At 45.1% G+C, this 23,104-nt stretch overlaps 1 protein-coding gene across 1 annotated transcript in view; it reads right to left on the bottom strand.

Moving 5' to 3' along the window:
* The window catches only part of LOC129840525 (protein TANC1-like), a 56,687-nt gene that overhangs the window by 9,864 nt on the left and 23,719 nt on the right, over window positions 1-23,104 (bottom strand). Inside the window, exons 8-19 of the mRNA XM_055908448.1 lie at window positions 12,524-12,637; window positions 9,888-10,169; window positions 8,586-8,728; window positions 6,591-6,822; window positions 5,040-5,206; window positions 3,055-3,363; window positions 2,579-2,779; window positions 2,151-2,363; window positions 1,838-1,960; window positions 1,466-1,702; window positions 825-1,031; window positions 617-698 (exon numbers count right to left, since the gene is read on the bottom strand). Coding sequence (XP_055764423.1) covers window positions 617-698; window positions 825-1,031; window positions 1,466-1,702; window positions 1,838-1,960; window positions 2,151-2,363; window positions 2,579-2,779; window positions 3,055-3,363; window positions 5,040-5,206; window positions 6,591-6,822; window positions 8,586-8,728; window positions 9,888-10,169; window positions 12,524-12,637 — 2,310 coding nt within the window. The remainder of the gene's footprint in view (window positions 1-616; window positions 699-824; window positions 1,032-1,465; window positions 1,703-1,837; window positions 1,961-2,150; window positions 2,364-2,578; window positions 2,780-3,054; window positions 3,364-5,039; window positions 5,207-6,590; window positions 6,823-8,585; window positions 8,729-9,887; window positions 10,170-12,523; window positions 12,638-23,104) is intronic.

The following is a 23,104-nucleotide window of genomic DNA, read 5'->3' as shown; positions in this document are numbered from 1 at the left end:
TGTATTAGAGTTTAATGGGTATAAGAATCAAGACAGGTTTGCTTGACTTCCTTTTTTGGAGATGGAGGTAATACCATCTGATATCTACACCAGCTTCACTGTAAGACTATTATAATCTAATATTACCACATCTTTCTTCTTGAACATGCTACTCATTTCACCAGATGCTCTTATCCAGAGCAACTTACAGGAGCAATTAAGGTTAAGTGCCTTGCTTCAAGGCACATCGGCAGATTTTGCACCTAGTCAGCTCGGGGATTCAAACCAGCGACCTTTCGGTTATTGACCCAACGCTCTTAACCGCTAGGCTACCTGGAATACATGACCCGGTTGAAACTATTACCACCACTGCCGCTTAAAATCTTCAGCTCACGACCGGATCAGAAGAGTCCATCGGTGTAACACAGTGGGCAAGTGGAGACCACCTGAGAAGCTCACTAGGAAGTTCAATAACAACAAATGATCTCCACTTGGTAAAACGAAAGCCAACCACTTTTCAAGAGTCCGCGAAAACAAGCAACTGAAAACAGAGGATGAGGAAAGAAAATGAGGATTAGGATGAGGAAAACATTATATATATTATACATTATGTAGACAAAGGGAAAGTGCACAGTACCAGTCTCTCCCCAGAGCGTGTCGGGAGTGTCTATCTGCACAGCCAAATCTTCATCGTTCAGCTCCAGTAAGCTCTTCGCAACCTGACAACGAGACAATATCATGCACAATAATTATACACCATAACTATTATAAGCAATACACAACGGTTGCATCTGAAGAGTGCGCACGGTGTGTGTGTTCGTCAGTGTGTGTATGCAGTAGCCTACGTGAGTGTGTCCCATGCTGCAGGCGGCCGTCAGGGCCTGTTGTAAGGCCTGGCCCTTCACACTGCTCTTCACACCGTGCTGCTGTTGGCCCTCAGGGGCCTCTGTGGGGCCCCAGTCCTGGTTCAGCAGGTAGTGGATGATGTCTGGGTGGCCCCTCAGCCCAGCATGGACCAGGGCACACTGACCACTCTTATCAACATGGCCCACCTAGAAGGAGAAACACAGATCAATCAATCAATGAATCCAATGTATTTACACAGCCCTTTTAACATCAGCAGTTGTCACAACCGTATTCATAGTACCCTAGCCTAAACCCCAAAGAGCCAACAGAAGCAGATGACTATGATATGACATGACTATGATACGTGACTATGATACGTGACTACTCTGGGGTGGCAGAGTAGCCTAGTGGTTAGAGTAACAACCGAAAGGTTGCAAGTTCAAATCCCCGAGCTGACAAGGTACAAATCTGTCATTCTGCCCCTGAACACACCTAGGCCGTCATTGAAAATAAGAATTTGTTCTCAACTGACTTGCCTAGTTAAATAAAAAAGTTATATGAAACTGTAAAGCTGGGCAACAACAGCAGATCAACTTCCAATTTGGTTGAATTGTCAACAAGGTGAGAGAACAGCACTGACCGTGGCTCCTTTCTTACAGAGCAGGCTGACCAGTCCTGTGTGTCCTGCTGCGGCGGCCAGACAGAGGGGGGTCATGCCGCTGTCCGAGGGGCCGTCTACGGGAGCCCCCAGCTCCAGCAGCAGGGACACCATTTCAAGGTGACCCAGGTGGGCGTGCACACCCAGCACAGGGGAACGACCAAGCACCTCTGAACGCCCGCTCACACTCGCCCCGCCCAGCATCAGCAGACGACTCACCTGTAGGTAAGATTTTTTTTAAAAGGTGTGCGTATGTGTACGTGCGTGCGAGTCTCTCACCTTGATGTTGGGTGTGCAGAGGTGTGTGTGTACGTGCCTGTGCTGTGTCTACGTGCGTGTGTGTGTCTGTCTCACCTTGACGTTGGGTGTGTAGAGATTTCTGAGGGAGGCCAGGGCTGCAGAGAGGCTGTCAGTGCTACAGCTCACCCACAGAGCCTGCAGAACACTAGAGGACACACCTGTCCTCTTACTCTGACCCTGAGAGAGAGGGAGGCAGAGACAGGGAGAGAGAAACACCCTGGTTCAATATTTCCACCATCGACCCCCCCCCCTCCCCCCCAGTGTATGAGAGGAAGAGGAGAGAGGCTACTGTACTGTAATATTTGAACTCAGATAGTCTTTGGATTAACGCCCCATCAGTAGTCTATTCAGACACACTAGCTGGTACCTTGAAGATGTGTGCCTTCAGGATATGATGTCCCAGCTCCATGGTCTGCTGCCGGTTGAGCTTGCCCTCCTGTCTGGAGAACATGAAGGACAACAGAGCATGGCCACTCCTGGGGTCACAGAGGAAGTCGGTGCTCTCTCCGTCCGCCCTCCACACTAGCCACTCTCTAAAGGAGGGGTGGAAGAGCATGCGGGTGCCGTCCCTGCGTCTCACCTAGAGGGAAACGACACAAGATCAGACAGAGGTTGTTGTCATAAATCCACAAGTGGCTGAGATAGTTACTGTCACTGGGAGCCAAATGCAACTCCCACAGAGTGAACGTAACTCAATGAAATGGTTGTATACTACTTCCTGGCCTACTTCCTGATCTAGCTAACAACGTACGGTATGGCTGTTTCTCAATAGTCTTTCACAGGTTCTCTCCTCACCAGGACAGAGGCCAGGGTCTCCAGGCGTTGTTGGAAGTCCTCCCAGGACATCTCTCCTCTCACACCCCCAGCGTTCAGCGCCCGGAACAGCTGCTCGTCCGTCAGCGGGTGTAACGAGGCCAGCACCACGTTGAGTACGGGCAGCACCCGCTCGAAGGTTTGGTCCCCTTCGAACCCCGCACGGCACTGCAGCAGGTACACCTGGCGATAAAGAGGACCACAATGGAAATACGTTTGTTGACTGGATTGTGTATTGAATTCCGTGTGTTGTACTTCCTTAGCTGGAGCAACTCTATGGGCTGGTATCCCAGGCACAGATTAAGTGTAGTATTGGACTAAAAAACGATTTCTGTGGAGATTCTCCATTGACCATGCTGTTCAGTCCAGGACTAGGCTTAATCTGTCTGGGAAACCAGCCCTACATTTATTTTATATTTGTCAAAGATTTGTCAAATAAAATGTATTCATTCATTCACCTCAGCCAGAGAGACAGGCACTACCATGTAGTTGCCTCCCTTGAGAACCAGGTGCTCTCTCTGGAACAGGTCCAGGGTCAGTTTTAGGTAGAGGAAGGAGCCCTGGCTGCGAGAGGCCAGGTGGGTGTTGAACTTGCTGAGGAGGAGGGGGTCGGGGACGGTACCGTTGGGCGTGGTGACGTTGGCGGCAATCTCGGGGCTGACGATGACCCGGTGTTGGATGTAGTCGCTAAGGTCCCCGCCGATCTCGCTGCTCTCCGGGAAGTCGTCCAGTGAGAGTCTGGAGAAGGGTAGGAGGGTGGTAATCTCCTGGGGAGACGGGAGACAGCGATTTATATTGTAGAATTATATATGTTGTGGATTTATGTCTGACCAAAATGGGCCTCCTGGAAGCGTATATATATCATACACTGCATTCTCAATCAAAGTGTACTGTAGCTTGGTTATATCTCAGAGTTGAACTTAGCCCACACGCCATGCAACCACGGAGCCCAGGAGCACACTGCAACTTCCCACCCAAGAGTCTGCAGTACAAAATCAATACGACACAGTACAATTCTATCCTCCAGCTCCTGCATCGCAGCAGAGAGAACCCTTTCTTCTAGTTGTGAAAGGTAACATGAAAGAGGGAAAAACACTGAATAATACAAGTGATGATGAGAACAGTGTTGGCTCACTATGGTGGTACTGTATGTGCCAGGACAACAGATTAGTCAGGGAGAGGAAGGCACCCATCACATCTCTTCAAGCTGCTGCTTCTTCTGACTCACGGAAACATGAAATACAGTAGCTGTGTAACACTGTATGCGTGCACTTCTTTTGGAGGATCTTCATTTGACCAGTATTGAGGCAGCAAAATAATCCTGCAGCAACAGGATTTGAACATTTAGTCCATAATGTTGCTTGATTGGTGGTTAGGCAAACATGTGCTGGCCAAAGTTAGGCTACATGAAAAGTGCAATACTATTAATATAACTGTGTTTTACTGAGGGTTTTCAGTGAATTTATGTAAATCACAAGTCTTATCTGCATTTCCTGTGATGCATGAAAATTCTCAGCACTAAAGGAGTGATCAAATTACGATCCTACTGCTGTATATAGGGAATAGGGTGCCACGAAACCACTGACTGTCATTCCGCCAGTTTTCTCACAGATTCACATCAAATCTCTTCCGATGACAGATGCCATCAGAAATGGTGATGTTTGAGGCAAGAGAAGAAAATTACAGCCATAAACGAATAAATCAAATGCAATACCTAAGTTAATATGAAATTATTATTGCTGTTTCATTTCCTTGCTGTGCATGCACGATTTCATTAAAGTGCGGTGATCCGAAGATTTCACAGTGCCCTGGTTGCATAGCAACCTCGATGGGACCATGCCTAAAACAGGATATTGGCAACTTCCTGTGAAAGGACCAATTGGGAGAGGAGAGAGGATAGAGAGCAGGCAGGGGGATCAACGTCTAACATCCCTTGCCAACACACTCACACACACTCACGCACACACACACACACTGTAGGGGCCTGTCGTGTCCTCAGCACTCCTGTTACATAACGTCAGGCAGGCTCCCAGGAGCATTACGGCCCGGAGTGGTAATCCAGGAGGATTATGGGAAAGCTGCGTTAGGCAGACGGAGGGATCAGTGGCCAGCCAACATGCTGGAGGAAACCACCGCCAATGGGCCCTGGTGGAGTAAGCTGACCAGCTAGACTGTGCTACTGTACCTCTGGGACAGACCATACTGTATGAGACACACAGGTGAAGGCCAGTGAACTATGGGCAAACACAGATTTACTAAGCTTCTTTTAGTTAAAGTGTAGCAGGAGAAAGTGAGAGCTGTATCAGACTCGAACCATAGCGCCTACGAGTCTAACAGACTATACTATGCCACAAAAGCCTGGGTCCCTGGGTAGAGGCAATGCATCACTCACATACACTGGCTAGGATCGTTTATCTGTGCTTCGTGACTGTCCTCTCCTCACCAGTAGGCAGGTCCTGACAGAGACCAACAGTTTGAGCCAGCAGGGGAACTTGGAGACGATCTTGGTGATGAAGGAGGCGACGGTGTCTCCGTAGTCCGGCTTGTGGAACTCTGCCTCGTTCAGACCGTCAACCAGGAGGATGAAGTCTTCTTCCGGGATCTTCCTTTCTACACAGGGAAACAGAGGGGAGGTGGAGAGGGAGAAACGGGGAAGATGGGAGAGGAGAGAGCGGCAGTTGGAGTCAGAGCGAGAGAGAGGAAAAGAGAGAAAGTGAGAGAGAGAGAACAAGTACATAAGATACTGGCAATAATTGAAGCAGGTTAAGGACGCAAATGTAAAGCACATAACTGCTGCGTTGCAAACGTATTTTGAAATACTGTACATGTCGAGGCAAACGGTTTGAAGTGATATGGTTTAAAGAAAGGAGATTGTGGTACTCAATGGAATACCAGCCGAAAGGCCACAGTTCAGTTTATCAGGCAGGAGGGATGAGGTCGACGTGTGCAGGCTCTGGAATATCTAACCAGGGGTCCGTCCAAAATGATACCCTAGTCCCTAAGTAGTGCCCTACTTTTGACCAGAGCCCTGCTTCCATTCCCTTACCCCATGTTATACTTCATGAGTAATGTCACAGAGGGACTGCACCTCAGATGGAGGGTGAAAACACCAGTCACCCCTCCTCAGTCTCCTGTATGGGCCCTCATCATCGCAACCATTACTTTTAATAAGACAGGAGATGGGGGTGATCACAGAGGCATATCTATCCTGTTCCAGTCTACCTGAGCCCGTCGATGCAGCCTGATACAGCCCTTCCTGACTGTGTGGAGGTGAGATCACTCTGCCACAGTCATCTACTAATCCACATCATAAAGACGGAGGAACGAGCCTGTGGTGGAGGCTACTGAACGACCAACCTATTGATCAGGCTGACTTCCTACTATATCATCAGATAGACTGAGACACACTGGCTACCAGAGATGGTCTATAACGTTGATATGGCCTGCCCTCTTGTTTTTCCTGTACAGTAAGAATAATACACTGGATGAAAGCACCGAGGCGGCGTTTACACAGGCAGCCCAATTCTGATCTTTTGTCCAATTATTGGCAAAAGAGCTGATCTGATTGGTCCACAGACTAATTAGTATGACCAATCAGATCAACTATTTTGCCAACAATTGAGCAAAAGATCAAAATTGGGCAGCCTGTGTAAATGCAGCCTTAGGGATATTGATTGATATGGATACTCCCACAGTGAAAAAGGTTGTTGTTTGAAGTAATGTTGTTTTTGAAGTTAGAATTGTGTCACGGCCTGTAGCGTTTTTAACCAGTGACCTTATTATCCCAAAATGATCTAGCGGCCCACCAGGGAGTGCTAATCAACTGTTTCAGGGGGCGCATGACAATTTAGAAAACCCTAGGAGGGGTTGGGGGTGAGGTGTAGCTGGTGAGTAGGAGCTGCAGGTGTTACACTTACAACAGTGGATGAAGGGGGAGGGGGGGTTTGAAGCATGGGTGAGAACATGGAGACTGCAGGAGTAAGTTAGTAGCTACCCTTGCGCAGGTTGACGAGGGGCTCCAGGACTCCCCTGCGAAAGGCGGCGATGGGGTCCTGGACACAGGAGCGCAGACTGAGCATGCTCTGTATATGATGCTCCTTTAGCAGTAGCTCCCTGTAGCCGCTGAGCTGTGGCGCTCTGGACAGCAGGGCGGCGACACTGTGCACAAACTCTGGGACCAGGCAGGTGTAGGTGTTGTCAGCCTGGCAGAAGTGGTAGGACACCACCTGGAGACAGAGAGAGAGAGAGAGAGTGAGGGAGAGAAAGAGAGGCTCCCTAATGGAGCACTTCAATAATGCTTTTTCAAAGTTTTGACTGCCATGAGTGTCTTGAACTTTCCAGAGAAGTAAGTCCTCAACCAACTTTGAATATCTCCGTCTCACAAATCAGCATTTGATTTTCTCCATGAGGCTAAAGTGTCTGCGATGAGTTGCTAATTAACAGATTGGCTAATCAAGCTGCCATGACGGATCCACTTAATGGAACGGGGGAAAAACAAGGCACGGATGTCAAGAGTAAACACACGAGTCTTTGGGACTCGATGGTCTTATTCATTATTCACCACATCAGTAATTACATGGAGATACAGTTAACAGAACCATCTTGTTAATTTTGTTGAGGATGGAGAAGTATCCATACACCCAGGGGTCATCTTTAATTCAGGAACTCATCAAAAGGGGCAAACAGATGGATGGCAAACACAGTCAGTCGGAAACCTTTTCCAGTTGCCTTGGAACCCAATTTGTCAAACTAAACCCTCCCTCTTAGTATTACTAGGTGAAGCCGCAAGACTCTTCATCTCTGAGACCAATTAAAGAGGAATTAGGAGGTGGTCTATTGGCAGTGATTCAAGAAACAAGACTACTATCTGTGCAAAGTATCGTTCTGAGATACTGAGCATGAATGTTTTCACATCCCAGATCTCAGAACTGTTTTAAAGTGAATTCTTCTTTCATAAACCATTAAAGTCCTGACCTTAAAGTATCAAAATACTAAGACCTTCAAAAATCTGTTAGGTTCTATCTGGCACAGAATGTTACAATTATTTACATTTCAATAGAAAAGTACAGACATTTAATGATTAAATAAAGAGAATACCCGTCCTTCTTTCTAATCACATCATCAAATATATTAATTAACGTTCCCTAAAATGACAAATGCACAAATCTTATGGATAACTAAAAAACGTTAGCTCTGCATGAGTAAACGGACATATTTTCGGGTCTCTGACACCCAAAGTCAGTAAACTAGTTGCTAGTTATCAATAACATCTGGTGAGTTTAATACTGTAGAACAAGACAAAAACAGCAATGCCTCTCCTAAGGGCCTTACACATTCTCGAAGGTACCTGTATTTATTCGTTTTCACCATAAAGAGCTTACGTTATGGCCATTCTTATTCTACATTTTTCTTAAATATAATTTAAAAAGAGGACCAGAACCTATGATATGAATAATCAAGGACTTGAGACTATAAGATTATATCAGCAAAATGCTGCATAGTTTGGAGATAATGAGTATTATCCAGCTGTCAGAACTGTTTTGTGATATTTTCCTCTTTCACATCCACTAAATGACTAAAATGTCAATGAAAATGACTCAATAAATATATCACCTTACATGCAATTATTTTTGTTGATTGACAATCCAGCATTGTGGGATTGGATTGAAGATGGATCCTGTTAGCACCAAGTTAAAAGGTGTTTTCAGATTATTATAATTTGTTCGTCGTAAAATAACAACCAAAAAACGGACATATCTGACAGGTAAAGGACCACCTGAAGAGCAACTCTATGTGAATAACACATTTTTTGACCCAAATGTCAGATAGGACCTTGTAGTCCCAAGATTCTTCTCCACCAGAGGTGTCTGTGTTTCTGTGTGTGTGTGTGTGTGTGAGTGTGTGTGTGCCTGTGTGTGCCATTCAGGTGTGTGTGTGCATTCAAAGGTGCACGCATGAAGTGTGTGCATGTGTGTGTAGCATATCATACCTTGCTGGCCAGGCGTTTGACAGCCTCCTCTCGGTGTGCCTCTGGTGTCCCGGGGCAGGTTGTTTCGCTGGGCTGGGGGTCTGTGGTGGGGGTGCTGGGCTGGGGCGGCTGTTTGGAGGCGCCGTCTGTCCCCCTATCCCCAACTGCAAGAGGGACACAGCAAGGTGTAACCGGTGTGAAATGGCTAGCTAGTTAGCGAGGCGCAAGCTAATAGCGTTCCAATCGGTGACGCCACTCGCTCTGAGACCTTGAAATAGTTGTTTCTCTTGCTCTGCAAGGGTTGCGGCTTTAGTGGAGCGATGGGTAACGGTGCTTCGAGGGTGACTGTTGTCGATGTGTACAGAGGGTCCCTGGTTTGAGCCCAGGTAGGGGCGAGGAGAGGGACGGAAGCTATACTGTTACAAAGGCACACACGTGGACTGTCACTACTTTTTCATGAGAAGTTGGAAAAGAATAATAATCATTTAATGAAATATTTTTTTGATTATCAGCACTCATGATTCAAAATTTTTTTTTTCTTGTGCTGTGAATACAAGAGAGCATGTTAAAAGCATCATTGTGGGCTGGTTTCTATAATGGGCCCAAAACATATCTCCAGTAAACAATGTTAATTAAATAAGGCCCTGAGTCACGATGGCAAATCACTTCAGTCTCTGTCAGGCATTTATCAGCATGTACTATAATTAGGTCACTGTCTGTAATGCATTTCCCTGAGCAGGCACATCAAAGCAGATTCCTACTCTTAACCTAAATGATGTCATTACTTGATGTCATTACTGGCGTGCCGTATGGTGCACTGTATCAATTTGCTGGATGGGGGCCGTGAAAATGATATGCGGTGTGCATTCACGACACTTGATGGTGGGAGAAAAGTGCGGTACTGTACCTAGCTACAGACGTAGCAACACTTGCAGTTGTGTAACATCAATCTCCACAAAATCAGTCATAGCTTTCAGGGACAGAGCTTTCAAAGGTTTTATTCCTGTGACTTTGTGTGGCTCATCCGCTAGGACCAAAATATCTGATGGAGCCTGCCACTTGAGAGTGATGGCTCTGTTAAAGTATGACTGATCTCAAGATAGACAGGTTGGCTTGCCTAGTTAGAGAATTGTTAAACTTATAATGAAAAATGTGAATGTTTGAATCACCCTTTGCTGAATGAGTAACCATCAATTCGTCCTTCCCTTCTGGGGCACATGGAACTGGCAGCTTCCTCAAAAAAGAGCTGTTGCATCTCAAGAGGTTCATCCTGTTTATCATTTCAAACAAAATATCTCCAGAGAAGGGAAATTTGTCTCTTACTTTTGGGGGAGGTACAGGGGCTCTGGGTGGGGACCTGTTGCATGTGACCTCCATGACAGCTGAGAGCCACCAGCCGCGAGACAACGGCCGTCTTGCCGAAGCCCACATCGCCCACGATAACGGCCCCACGGCCCTCGCAGGTGTCACTCTTCCTTAGGACCTCCTCTAGCCGATGGAACAGCCAATCACGGCCTTGGAACGGTGCATCCATGGCGACGGCGGGAACCTCGAACAACAATGGCTTCAGCATGATGTCGCCAGATTTGAAGGGAGCGAAGCGCGCTGGACGAAGAGAAAAGAGAGAACACAGGGGTTACTACATGACTTCCTGTTCATTTTAAAGAGTATTGTGGTATACAACAATGATATAGTTGCGTATGGTGTTGTAACACAATAATTGCATGCACGAAGGAAGGATCTCAGTCGGGGTCTCAACTTACTGTTGAGCGTATTATGATATGGGGTGAAGGTTAACGTTAGGACATAGACAAACACACAATCCAGGATCCACTTCCACACTTCATCCCCCAGGTGGCAGTAACCGGGTATAGATGCTGAGTTTAGCCTTGATAAGCCCATAAATTACTGCCAATTAAGATGATCGTCAGTCAGAGTGCCAGTTTGGAGAGCCGTGAGGCTGCTGGTTGGTTTGATGGCTATGAGGCCTTCGGTTTGGGTTTGAATCTTTAGTTTAGGTATGCCTGTTTGTGGTTTTCCTTTTTGTATATATTTGTTCCTGTCACCACCAAGGAGTCAAGGCAGAGCTGGCCATGGACCTGAGGTAAGGTAACGCTGATTTCTCACAAAAATGCACACATTCATTCGGGTTACAGACCATGCAACTAGACATAAGACTCCTAGACTTAGCGAGTGCAACAATATTAACAGGCTAGTTAATCGGTTTCGTAACAAGCGTTAGAATAGTACTATACACAAGATGTGGATGTGCTTCAGAAGTTTTCTTCTTGTTAGCCCTTGTCAGCAAAACAAGCTATCTAAACTTGTAGTAATCATGGCTGAATTACCGACTGGCTACGAAAGGGCACGTGCCCAGGGTCCCTGACCTCCATGGACCCCCATTGATTTTGTACTATACAAAAGTATGTGGACACCCCATCAAATTAGTGGATTCGGCTATTTCAGCCACAACCGCTGCTGACAGGTGTATAAAATCGAGCACACTGCCATGCAATCTCCATAGACAAACATTGGCAGTAGAATGGCCATACTGAAGACAAGTCAGTTCATCAAATTTCTGCCCTGCTAGAGCTGCCCCGGTCGGCTGAAATTGCTGTTATTGTGAAGTGGAAACGTCTAGGAGCAACAACGACTCAGCCGCAAAGTGGTAGGCCACACAAGCTCACAGAATGGGACCGTCGACTGCTGAAGTGTGTAGCGTGTAAAATCATCTGTCCTTGGTTGCAACACTCACTACCGAGTTCCAAACTACCTCTGGAAGCAACGTCAGCACAATAACTGTTCGTCGGGAGCTTCATGAAATGGGTTTCCATGGCCGAGCAGCCACACACAAGTCTAAGATCAAGTGTTGGCTGGAGTGGTGTAAAGCTCGCTGCTATTGGACACTTGAGCAGTGGAAATGCGTTCTCTTTAGTGATGCTTCATGCTTCACCATCTGGCAGTCCGATGGCAGTCCGATGGGTTTAGCAGATGTCAGGAGAACACTACCTGCCCCAATGCATAGTGCCAACTGTAAAGTTTGGTAGAGGAGGAATAATGGTCTGGGGCTGTTTTTCATGGTTCGGGCTTGGCCCCGTAGTTCCATTGAACGCAAAAATCTCAATCCTACAGCATACAATGACATTCTAGACGATTCTGTGCAGTTTGGGGAAGGCCCTTTCCTGTTTTTCTGCCCCCCGTGCACAAAGCGAGGTCTAAACAGAAATGGTTTGTCGAGATTGGTGTGGAAGAAGTTGACTGGCCTGCACAGAGCCTTGACCTCAACCCCATTGAACACCTTTGAATTGGAACGCTGACTGCAAGCCAGGCCTAATCGCCCAACATCAGTGCCCGACCTCACTAATGCTCGTGGCAGGAATGGAAGCATGTCCCTGCAACAATGTTCCAACATCTAGTGGAAAACCTTCCCAGAAGAGTGGAGGCTGTTATTACAGCAAAGGGAGGACCAACTCCATATTAATGCCCATGATTTTGGAATGAGATGTTCAACAAGCAGGTGTCCGCATACTTTTTTCATGTAGTGTATCATATTAACACGGCATAAGTCATGGCAAAATGTGTCGAATTTTGGGAAATTAGCTGTAAAACTGCACTTTTTTCTCTCTGCCCCATGGCAAAACAAGTAAAATTGAATTATATTAATTATAAAATTGCACACATTTCCCTTCACCCCATGGAAAAATATGTAGAATTGCAGAAAATGTACTTAAAAAATGTTTTCTCTCCTCAGTCAAGAGGGGGGCCACTAAAAGGTTTTGCCTGTGAGGTGGGGAGGGGGACCAACCAAATATTGCCTAGGGCCCCCAAAAGGCTAGTGCCGGCCCTGCGCACGCACACATGCCTGCATAAATGCCTGCATGCACGTATATACACACACACACACACAAACACCACAACCCCCCCCCCACACACACACATAAACACAAACAGTACCACACCTTTGGCATCCCTTCCCCCTGTGCTGTTCCAGGGCTGTTTGATGGAGCTTCGCTGGGGAGCACTCCGTTGATCATCCAGGTAGCTCAGATCCTCCAGCTTCGTGGAACTAGTCGCTGCAGGGGAAGACATGAGAGACAGAATGAAGGAGAAGAGAAGTAGAGAAGTGGAAAATAAAGAACGAGGGAAAGCAGGAAAGAGAGCTTTTTACAGAGTTGTTTCGTTCGTTTTTGCCTTCAAGGTAGAAAATCTTAAACGTTTGGGAATACAATGAACAAAACCCTTCATCGCCAAACAGTATAACTATGGAGCTGTGTCCCCATTTCAACATACTGTTCTACGGGCACATATGGCATCCCGATTATTTTCAAACATGTTTAATATATTGGGCCTCAAATCGGCCATTATCACCAAGTGTGAGCAGTGCTAAGAGCAGATGCAAGGCATGTCCCACCGTCAGCCAATCAGCTATAAAGGTTCTCTTCAACTAACTCACAAGTTCATCACAACAATGGCACCAAAGGTATAACGTACCCCTTCAATTCATGCCCTGGTTTTAACTTAACACCCCAAGCCCTTCACTGACACAGAGATATTTATAGAGAGAATGATGACTGAAGGAATTGGCCTATAATTTTGTCTGTCAAACAGGTTGGCCTACCTCCTATTTCTTAAATAGGAAGAAATTGGTTTCAACACAAAGCCCTCGTTTTAAGACAAATTAAAACGAAGACTGTTTAAATGAGAGGTTTTCTCAAATCAGCCTATTTGCCTCAAATCAGCCCATGTTGAAAGTATTACAATGTAATGTAATTTACTCAAATCTGGCTTATTGCGAGGTCAATAACTCTGATAAATAGCTTAATTATGGGCAACTCATTTTTTTCTCATTAAAATCAATTATAGAAGTAAGAGAAAGCTATCAAAGTTCACCTCCGGTCCCTCACATCAGTAGCCCGCCCGCACAGATGCTGTGCTCCTTGTACGTGCATTGTTCTGCTTCCTCGGTTGCCATGTTGATTTCCTTACTAGGCCTACACATACACAAAGCTGCCTGGCAAATATAGACATATTTTTATACTGCCGTGGAGGTGCCATCCGGGGGGGATGTACTGTACCGATTAAAAGGTCACTGCGATTTGGCCTGAATCGTTAAATGTGAGAGGTTCCAACTAAGCCCCATATGGGAGAGCATAAAATACAAGGAAATTCTCAAAGCCGCAAAGAGAACCTTGATGACCTCATATCTATCCGGGGGGATTCTGGTGGAGACCTCCTCCCAGGTAGTACCAGCGATGGCAATACTGGCTGCAGTAACCCATGGGGGTCAGGGGTCGCACGTGGACATTCAGGGAATAATACTGTTGTTCTGGCGGCACAGCATAAATCTTAGCGGTCTGACTGCACAGAAGTGCCGTGGGAAGAAGGGCCTCCTCTGGGGACCAGCGTGCGTGTGTTGAGGGGGAGGGGGGGTTCCGGGCTCCATCAGCCAGGACTAGACATTACACACTCAATATCTACCCATCCCGGAACATTTTGGCACTCCTGTCGAACGGCTACAACAGTACGCGCAAGTCTACAGTTGAGCAGGGCTCAAGGGAGAACAACTGTGTTGAGGGTCCGGCGGAGACTCGTGTGCATGAGCTTGAAGTTATGTGTGTGTGTCTGTGTGTGTGGTGTGTGTGTGTGTGTTTGTAGGTGAATGTACGCGTGGAAGGGGAGAGGTGTAGTGATGTGTGTGTGTGGGGGGGGAGGGGGGCATGTGTGTGTATGCATCCCACAATCGAGACTATAGGGTGTTGATAATAAGGATGGGATGGAATCTCAAGTTATAACATAAAATAATATCTGCTTCCCTAAATGTGCATTTTCTACTGCCGGTTGCTTTGTCAAAGGTAGCTATCCTTTTGGAGGAAGTGGCTACATTATTACGCATACTGTCCGTCTAATGTGAAAGAAATGAAGGTATTCAGAAAAAATAACTACAAACACAAAAGTTATACAGTACAATTGAGGCAAAGGGTTAGAACTGTTTAGTGCTGCTAAGCTGGTTGTGGCATTTCGTGCTCTTTTCAAAGAACGGGTCCCAACTTCTTATGGGTCCTAGGTTCCATGTGTATAGGGGTGGTCTGCCAGTCACAGGGATGACATCCCTACCTGGGATGGGGGAAGGTTTTTTCAGGAGGGAAATTGGAGCTACAGAATGTATGTACCGTCTGTCATGGTACAAATGTGGATAATCGACAGGTATTGATTCTGGTGGTGCTGGTAAGCACGGATAAGTATTTTTTTTAAAGTGGTAAGGATAGTGGTAAGTGTCTCAACATGTAACCTATCATGATAATTGATTAATTGAATTGCAGCTAGCTATAATTCTAATGGTTTGGCTGATACTGGGAAAAAAAGAGCAGTCTTCACATGGCTAAAAGAGAAGGATTACCATATTTATTGTTTACAGGAAACTCGTTCAATATCTTCTGACGAAGTGGCCTGGGAAAAAAAGAGTAGGATGGTCAAATCTATTTCTGTCATGGGCTGAGGAATTCAAAAGGTGTCCTAATCCTACTGAAAAACAATCTAGATCCTGAGGTGCAATCCATTCAAATGGATCCTCAAGGAAGATTGATTGCTTTGAATGTACTACTTGATGATAAACAGACGTGGCTCATAAATATATACGGACCGAATAATGACGATCCAAACTTCTTTGAGAAAATGTATAATAATCTCATTAGTCTCCAAGATACAAATAATTATATTTTAATGGTAGGGGACTACAATACAGCTTTATGTACATCCACACCGTAAAGGCAATCATACTATCACCCTCTGACGCTCAAAGTGATTACGAATATTATGGATACGTTGGAATTGACTGATATTTGGAGGTTAATAAAAAAATGTGGACCTTGAAAAAAATATTTGGAGTAGGCTTAATCAAGCTAGCTGGATTGATTATTTTTCTTTTCTATGGAGCCAAAAGTAAGCAAAGTATTGATTGAGTTCCGCTAGCGGAACCCCTCGACAACATTCCGCTGAAAAGGCAGCGCGGGAAATTCCAAAATATTTTTTGCAAATATGTAACTTTCACACATTAACAGGTCCAATACAGCAAATGAAAGATAAACATCTTGTTAATCTACCCATCATGTCCGATTTCAAAAAGGTTTTACAGCGAAAGCACAACATATGATTATGTAAGTTCAGAGCCAAGTCAAAAAAACACAGCCATTTTTCCAGCCAAAGATAGGAGTCACAAAAAGCAGAAATTTTGATAAAATGAATCACTAACCTTTGATGATCTTCATCAGATGACACTCATAGGACATCATGTTAGACAATACATGTATGTTTTGTTCAATAATGTGCATATTTATATCCAAAAATCTCAGTTTACATTGGCGCGTTACGTGCAGTAATGTTTTGATTCCAAAACATCCGGTGATTTTGCAGATAGATACAGAAATCCCAGAAATACTCATAATAAACATTGATAAAAGATACAAGTGTTATTCACAGAATTAAAGATAGACTTCTCCTTAATGCAACCGCTGTGTCAGATTTCAAAAAAACTTTACGGAAAAAGCATAATCTGATTACGGCACTCAGAGCCCAATCCAGCCAAAGAAATATCCGCCATGTTGGAGTCAACAGAAGTTAGAAATAACATGATAAATATTCACTTACCTTTGATGATCTTCATCAGAATGCACTCCCAGGAATCCCAGTTCGACAATAAAAGACTGATTTGTTCCATAAAGTCCATAATTTATGTCCAAATAGCCACTAGTTGTTAGCGTGTTCAGCCCAGTAATCCATCTTCATGAGCACTAGGTCCAGACAAAAACTCGAAATGTTCCGTTACAGGTTGTAGAAACATATCAAACGATGTATGGAATCAATCTTTAGGATGTTTTTAACATAAATGATCAATAATGTTCCAACCGGAGAATTCCATTGTCTGTAGCAAAGCACTGGAACGAGAACTAACTCTGTCGGGAGCGTGCGTCACGAGCCTGAGACACTCTGCCAGACCCATGACTCATTCAGCTCCCATTCCCCCCTCCTTTATAGCAGAAGCCTGAAACAAGTTTCTAAAGACGGTTGACATCTAGTCTTAGGAAGTGCAACTTAACCCCATAGACACTGTGTATTCGGTAGGCCAAGCTTTGAAAAACTACAAACCTCAGATTTCCCACTTCCTGGTTGGATTTTTCTCAGGTTTTCACCTGCTATATAAGTTCTGTTATACTCACAGAAATCATTCAAACAGTTGTAGAAACTTCAGAGTGTTTTTTATCCAGTACTACTAATAATATGCATATATTAGCATCTGGGACAGAGTAGCAGGCAGTTTACTCTGGGCACGCATTTCATGCAAAAGTGAAAATGCTGCCCCCTATCCAAAACAGGTTTTAACAAAAACGAAGGAAATATATAACAGATTTCTTTCCGGCACAATACAGGTTCAGCGGACCCACTTATCGTATGGGATGCCTTTAAATTTGTCTTTAGAGGCCACTCAATTCAGTTTTCCTCCCCAAAACTAAAATGGTTTGGGTCAACGGAGAAACTACTTACATCAGAAATAGAAAAACTAGCATTTCATATCAATGATGTACTACTGAACCACTGAATAATCTAGATGCAAAACAGACAGAGAAACTTATTTAGGAAAGATCGGGTTTCAATTATCCAAAAAACTGAGCAAATAGCACTTAGTGACATCGGCTGATGTAAAAAAGGGCTTTATAAATAAAATGTGATTGACTGATTGATGGAGAACGGCGACAAATGCACCTAGTTTTCCTCAAACCGTCAATATAGAAACGCAACCAAACATAATCTACAGAAAATAGTTACAAACAATGGAGATTTACACCAAAGGAGATTTTTTATGAAGTAAAATTATTATTATTTTTATACCCTGTTTTTCAATCTTGTCTCATCGCTGCAACTCCCCAACAGGCTCAGAGAGGCGAAAGTGGAGTCACGCGTCCTCTGAAACATGACCCGCCTAACCGCGATCCTTAACACCCGCCAGCTTACCCCGGAAGCCAGCCGCACCAATGTGTCAGAGGAATCACTGTTCAACTGGTGACCAGGGTCAGCCCGCAGGCACCCGGCCCGCCACAAGGAGTCGCTAGAGCACAATGAGCCAAGTAAAGCCCCACTGGCCAAACCCTCCCCTACCCAGTGCGCCGTCTTATGGGACTCCCGACCACGGTTGTGGCACAGCCCGGGAAATGAACCCGGACCTGTAGTAACACCTCTAGCGCTGCATGTGATGCAGTGCCTTAGACCTCTGCGCCACTCGGGAGGCCTAAGTAAAATATTTTAAACAAAGGTTCTCTTGTCAAGTTCGTACAATCTCAATGAACAATGAGTTTTGTGAAATCCTTCTCCCAAAAAATCATGTTCAACTATCTGCGAAAAAAACAAAAACTTGTGATGGCCTAATTACACAGGACGAACTACGGTTGGCAAATGATTCCCTTCAGACGGGGAAAACCCCTGGTCTCGATGGCATTCCAATAGAGATATATCTACTGAGAGATCCACTACTACCATGTTTTAATTACTCGCATATACTGTAAATGACAAACTATCGGACACACAAAAAGAGGGACCGGTCTCTCTCCTACTGAAGCAGGAGCCATTGGGCAGTACAAAGACCCGGTATCTCCAAAAAATTGGAGGCCCTTCAATGTTGCGACGCAAAAATATTGGCAAAATGTATTGCTCATAGAATTAAAAAGGTCCTACCGGACATCCAGACGGAATTCTTAAAAGGAAGATATATAGGAGACAACATTAGACTATGAGAATACAGGCAAACCTGGTATAATCTTTATAGCAGATTTTAAGACAGCATTCGATACAGCAGATCTAGAATCAGTTTATAAGTGCCTAGATTTCTTTCAACTTTTGAAGATCTCTCATAAGATGGGTGAAAGTAATGTACAACAACTCTTTATGTAAAATATACAGTGCTTTCGGAAAGTATTCAGACCCCTTGACTTTTTCCACATTTTGTTACGTTACAGCCTTATTCTGGAGAATAAAAGCAGACTCGTGTGAGAATTACATTTTTTATGTCCTTAATGGCAAACCGGAGAAAGTTAAACAGGCATATTTGTATAACGAACATGAGTTTGAAGGGTTACAACTATTAAATATTAAGACATTAAACCTCTCACTTAAAGCCTCCATTATACCAAAATGATATCTAAATCCAAACTGGTTTTCCAGCAGGCTACTAAGAGAAGCACATTCAATGTTCAAAAGGGGTCTCTTTGCCGTTATGTAGATTAAAACTAACCGTTTCCGGTGGATTGACAATGGAACCCTGTTAAAGTATCATCCGTTTGAAATGAAGCCATACAGAGATGGTTACAATTCCAATTACATCCTCTAGAAGAGGCTGAACAAATATTACAGCAAATAGTATGGCTAAACTACAATGTACAGATGAAGGAAATAACTATTTTATTTTAACAAAAAATATAAGAAATTATAAGAAATGACATTGGAAATAAGGAAAGTAAAATTTTGTCACACAAGCAATTAACAAAGCCGTATGGGAATGTATGCCCAATAAAGAAGTTTAACCAACTCATCACAGCTCTGCCACAAAAATGTAAGGGGCAATTACTCAAAAGAGAAAGGAATTGATTCGTTTGTCTGCCGCCAGTCAAAAACCATGCATGGGTTAAAATGACTAGTATTCTGCACATCGTAAAATAGATCAGTTTCACTTAAAGTCGAGAGGTTTGACAACTATTCTGCATAAAATTCAAGATAATTGAGCAGAGATTATTGATGTCCCTTAACCATGGCATCGGGTTTATGAACCGTTATACAAAACATTTGATGCAACCGATCCGTTCTTTTCAATTTAAACTATTATATAATATTCTCGCCACAAAAAGAATCCTCAATATACGGGGTGAGGCCTGTGCACACTGCAACGAAGAAACAGAATCAATAGATGATCACTCTTGGAGTCAGGTTCAGGAGTGGTTGTTGAGTCAAAATGTCTGTGTTCAGATGGATGTAGAAACAGTACTGTTAGGAGATTTAAAAAAAGAAACTACATCAATCAAAGAAAAGTATGATTATACTTTTAGTTAAAGTATTCACTTTTAGGCCAATCTCGGTATAAATTGTACAAATAGAGAGGTTCGAGACCCTCTTAAGATGTCAAAGTAAAATAGAAGAATGTAGAGCAAAAGGAAATAGTAAAATGCTAATATACTGGGAAAGATGGGTTAGTCTGTCGACAACTGAGGGTTGGAATGAAGATTAGAGGGATTGGTTGACTTGACAATGCACCAAGAGTCCAGTACAAATGTTAGGAGGCTGTACAGTGCATTCGGAAAGTATTCAGACCCCTTCACTTTTCCACATTTTTTTACGTTGCTGCCTTATTTGAAATTGGATTAAATCGTTTTTTCCCTCATCAATCTACACACAATACCCCACAACGACAAAGCAAAAACAGATTTTTCAAAAAGTTTGCATTTTTATAAAAAAATACAAAACTGAAATATCACATTTACATAAGCATTCAGACCCTTTACTCAGTACTTTGTTGAAGCACCTTGGGCAGTGATTACAGCCTTGAGTCTTCTTGGGTATGATGCTATAAGCTTGGCACACCTGTATTTGGAGAGTTTCTCCTATTCTTCTCTGCAGATCCTCTCAAGCTCTGTCAGGTTGGATGGGGAGCGTCACTGCACAACTATTTTCTGGTCTCTCCAGAGATGATCGATTGGGTTCAAGTCCAGGCTCTAGGTGGGCCACTCAAGCACATTCAGAGACTTGTCCCGAAGTCACTCCTGTGTTATCTTGGCTGTGTGCTTAGAGTTGTTGTCTTGTTGGAAGGTGAACCTTCGCCCCAGTCTGAGCGCTCTGGAGCAGGTTTCATCAAGAATCTCTCTGTACTTCACTTTATTCATCTCTACCTCAATCCTGGCTAGTCTCCCAGTCCGTGCTGCTGAAAAACGTCCCCACAGCATGATTCTGCCACCACCATGCTTCACCGTAGGGATGGTGCCAGGTTTCCTCCAGACGTGACTCTTGGCATTTAGGCCAAAGAGTTCAATCTTGGTTTCATCAAACCAGATAATCTTGTTTCTCATGTGAGAGTTCTTTAGGTGCCTTTTGGCAAACTGTCATGTGGCTTTTACTGAGAAGTGGCTTCCGTCTGGCCACTCTACCATAAAAGCCTGATTGGTGGAGTGCTGCAGAGATGGTGGTCCTTCTGGAAGGTTATGCAATCTCCACAGAGGAACTCTGGAGCTCTGTCAGAGTGACAATCTGGTTCTTGGTCACCTCCCTGACCAAGGCCCTTCTTCCCGATTGCTCAGTTTGACCGGGCGGCCAGCTCTAGCAAGAGTCTTGGTGGTTCCAAACCATTTAAGGATTTAAGGATTCTTCCATTTAAGGATGATGGAGGACACTGTGTTCTTGTGGACCTTCAATGCTGCAAAAATGTTTTGGTACCCTTCCTCAGATCTGTGCCTTGACACATTCTGTCTCGGAGCTCTACGGACAATTCCGTCGACCTCATGGCTTGGTTTATGCTCTGACATGCACTGTCAACTGTGGGACCTTATATAGACAGGTGTGTAGCTTTGATGAGGAACATTTAATGTAACAAAATGTGGAAAAGGCAAGGGGTCTGAAAACTTTCCGAATGCACTGTATATATATTTCATTTGTATGTTTTCCACCAGGTCCTCCAACCAGGGTGGTAGGAACAAAACAAAAAAAGCGGAACAGAAATAATGTATTTGCCAGCAGCATACCACCCTGCATCCAGCAGCATACCACCCTGCATCTAGCAGCATACCACCCTGCATCTAGCAGCATACCACCCTGCATCCAGCAGCATACCACCCTGCATCCAGCAGCATACCACCCTGCATCCAGCAGCATACCACCCTGCATCATACCACCCCGCATCCAGCAGCATACCACCCCGCATCCAGCAGCATACCACCCCGCATCCAGCAGCATACCACCCCGCATCTAGCAGCATACCACCCCGCATCCAGCAGCATACCACCCCGCATCCAGCAGCATACCACCCTGCATCCAGCAGCATACCACCCTGCATCTAGCAGCATACCACCCTGCATCTAGCAGCATACCACCCTGCATCCAGCAGCATACCACCCTGCATCCAGCAGCATACCACCCTGCATCCAGCAGCATACCACCCTGCATCCAGCAGCATACCACCCTGCATCCAGCAGCATACCACCCCGCATCCAGCAGCATACCACCCCGCATCCAGCAGCATACCACCCCGCATCTAGCAGCATACCACCCCGCATCCAGCAGCATACCACCCTGCATCCAGCAGCATACCACCCCGCATCCAGCAGCATACCACCCCGCATCCAGCAGCATACCACCCCGCATCCAGCAGCATACCACCCCGCATCTAGCAGCATACCACCCCGCATCCAGCAGCATACCACCCTGCATCCAGCAGCATACCACCCTGCATCCAGCAGCATACCACCCTGCATCCAGCAGCATACCACCCCGCATCCAGCAGCATACCACCCTGCATCCAGCAGCATACCACCCTGCATCCAGCAGCATACCACCCTGCATCCAGCAGCATACCACCCTGCATCCAGCAGCATACCACCCTGCATCCAGCAGCATTTTAAATGGGTGTCTTGACCCTCTGTGGTCCCTAAAGATCCCATGGCACTACCCCGGTAGCCTGTAATGTATTTCAGCCTTAAGGGAGAGCGATTCAAGACTCTTGTCCTTGAGTAAAATGGGAAACGAATCGGTCATAGTTCTTCCCTTATGCTGCCCATGTTTTGTGACGTCAAATATTCTGGAGAAAGACACTCAAGGATAAAACACAAAGACACACACAGAGCGCCAGCTGCAGCACACACACACATACACACACAAACACACAATGCATGCACACTCGAACGCATCGTATAGTAAATTCTCTCACTCTCGGTTTCCATTTTACTTCTCCTCTGTCCCTTGCCCCCCCCCCCCTCTTTTTCTGCCTCTCTTTCTCTGTCATGCTCATTTGCTCAATCTTCAACAACTCATTAAAATGGGTGTTTACCACCAGATCAGTCCATGTTGTATGGTGATGATGATCTAAGTGAATCCTCACCCAGCCTGGGAATATCAACAGCGCACTACAGGTCAGGAACATAGTCAGGTCCAGAGACCAGCTCCAATTACACCTGTTCTGTAGCAGAATGTTGTGTTTGTAAGGACCAGTCCGTTTTAGCTCTCTCTGCTCTGCTCCACCAGACCTAGCTCTCTCTGCTCTACTCTACCAGGCCTAGTTCTCTCTGCTCTGAGTGAGTGAGAGGAGATGCAATAGAAGTGGCTTATGAATTCAAGTCTGGCAAAGAAGCAGCTAACTAGATTACAGTCATTTCCTATGGGAAACAGTCTGCTTGTCGCGGTCTGGATGTGATATAACAGAACAGTAATATCTGGATAGGGAGGTTGTAGATAGATATACACAGATATTCTGTGTGTGTGTGTGTGTGTGTGTGTGTGTGTGTGTGTGTGTGTGTGTG

Source organism: Salvelinus fontinalis, chromosome 41, assembly GCF_029448725.1.
Source record: "Salvelinus fontinalis isolate EN_2023a chromosome 41, ASM2944872v1, whole genome shotgun sequence".
Lineage (NCBI taxonomy): Eukaryota > Metazoa > Chordata > Actinopteri > Salmoniformes > Salmonidae > Salvelinus > Salvelinus fontinalis.
This window is presented reverse-complemented; position numbering and strand designations above follow the sequence as displayed.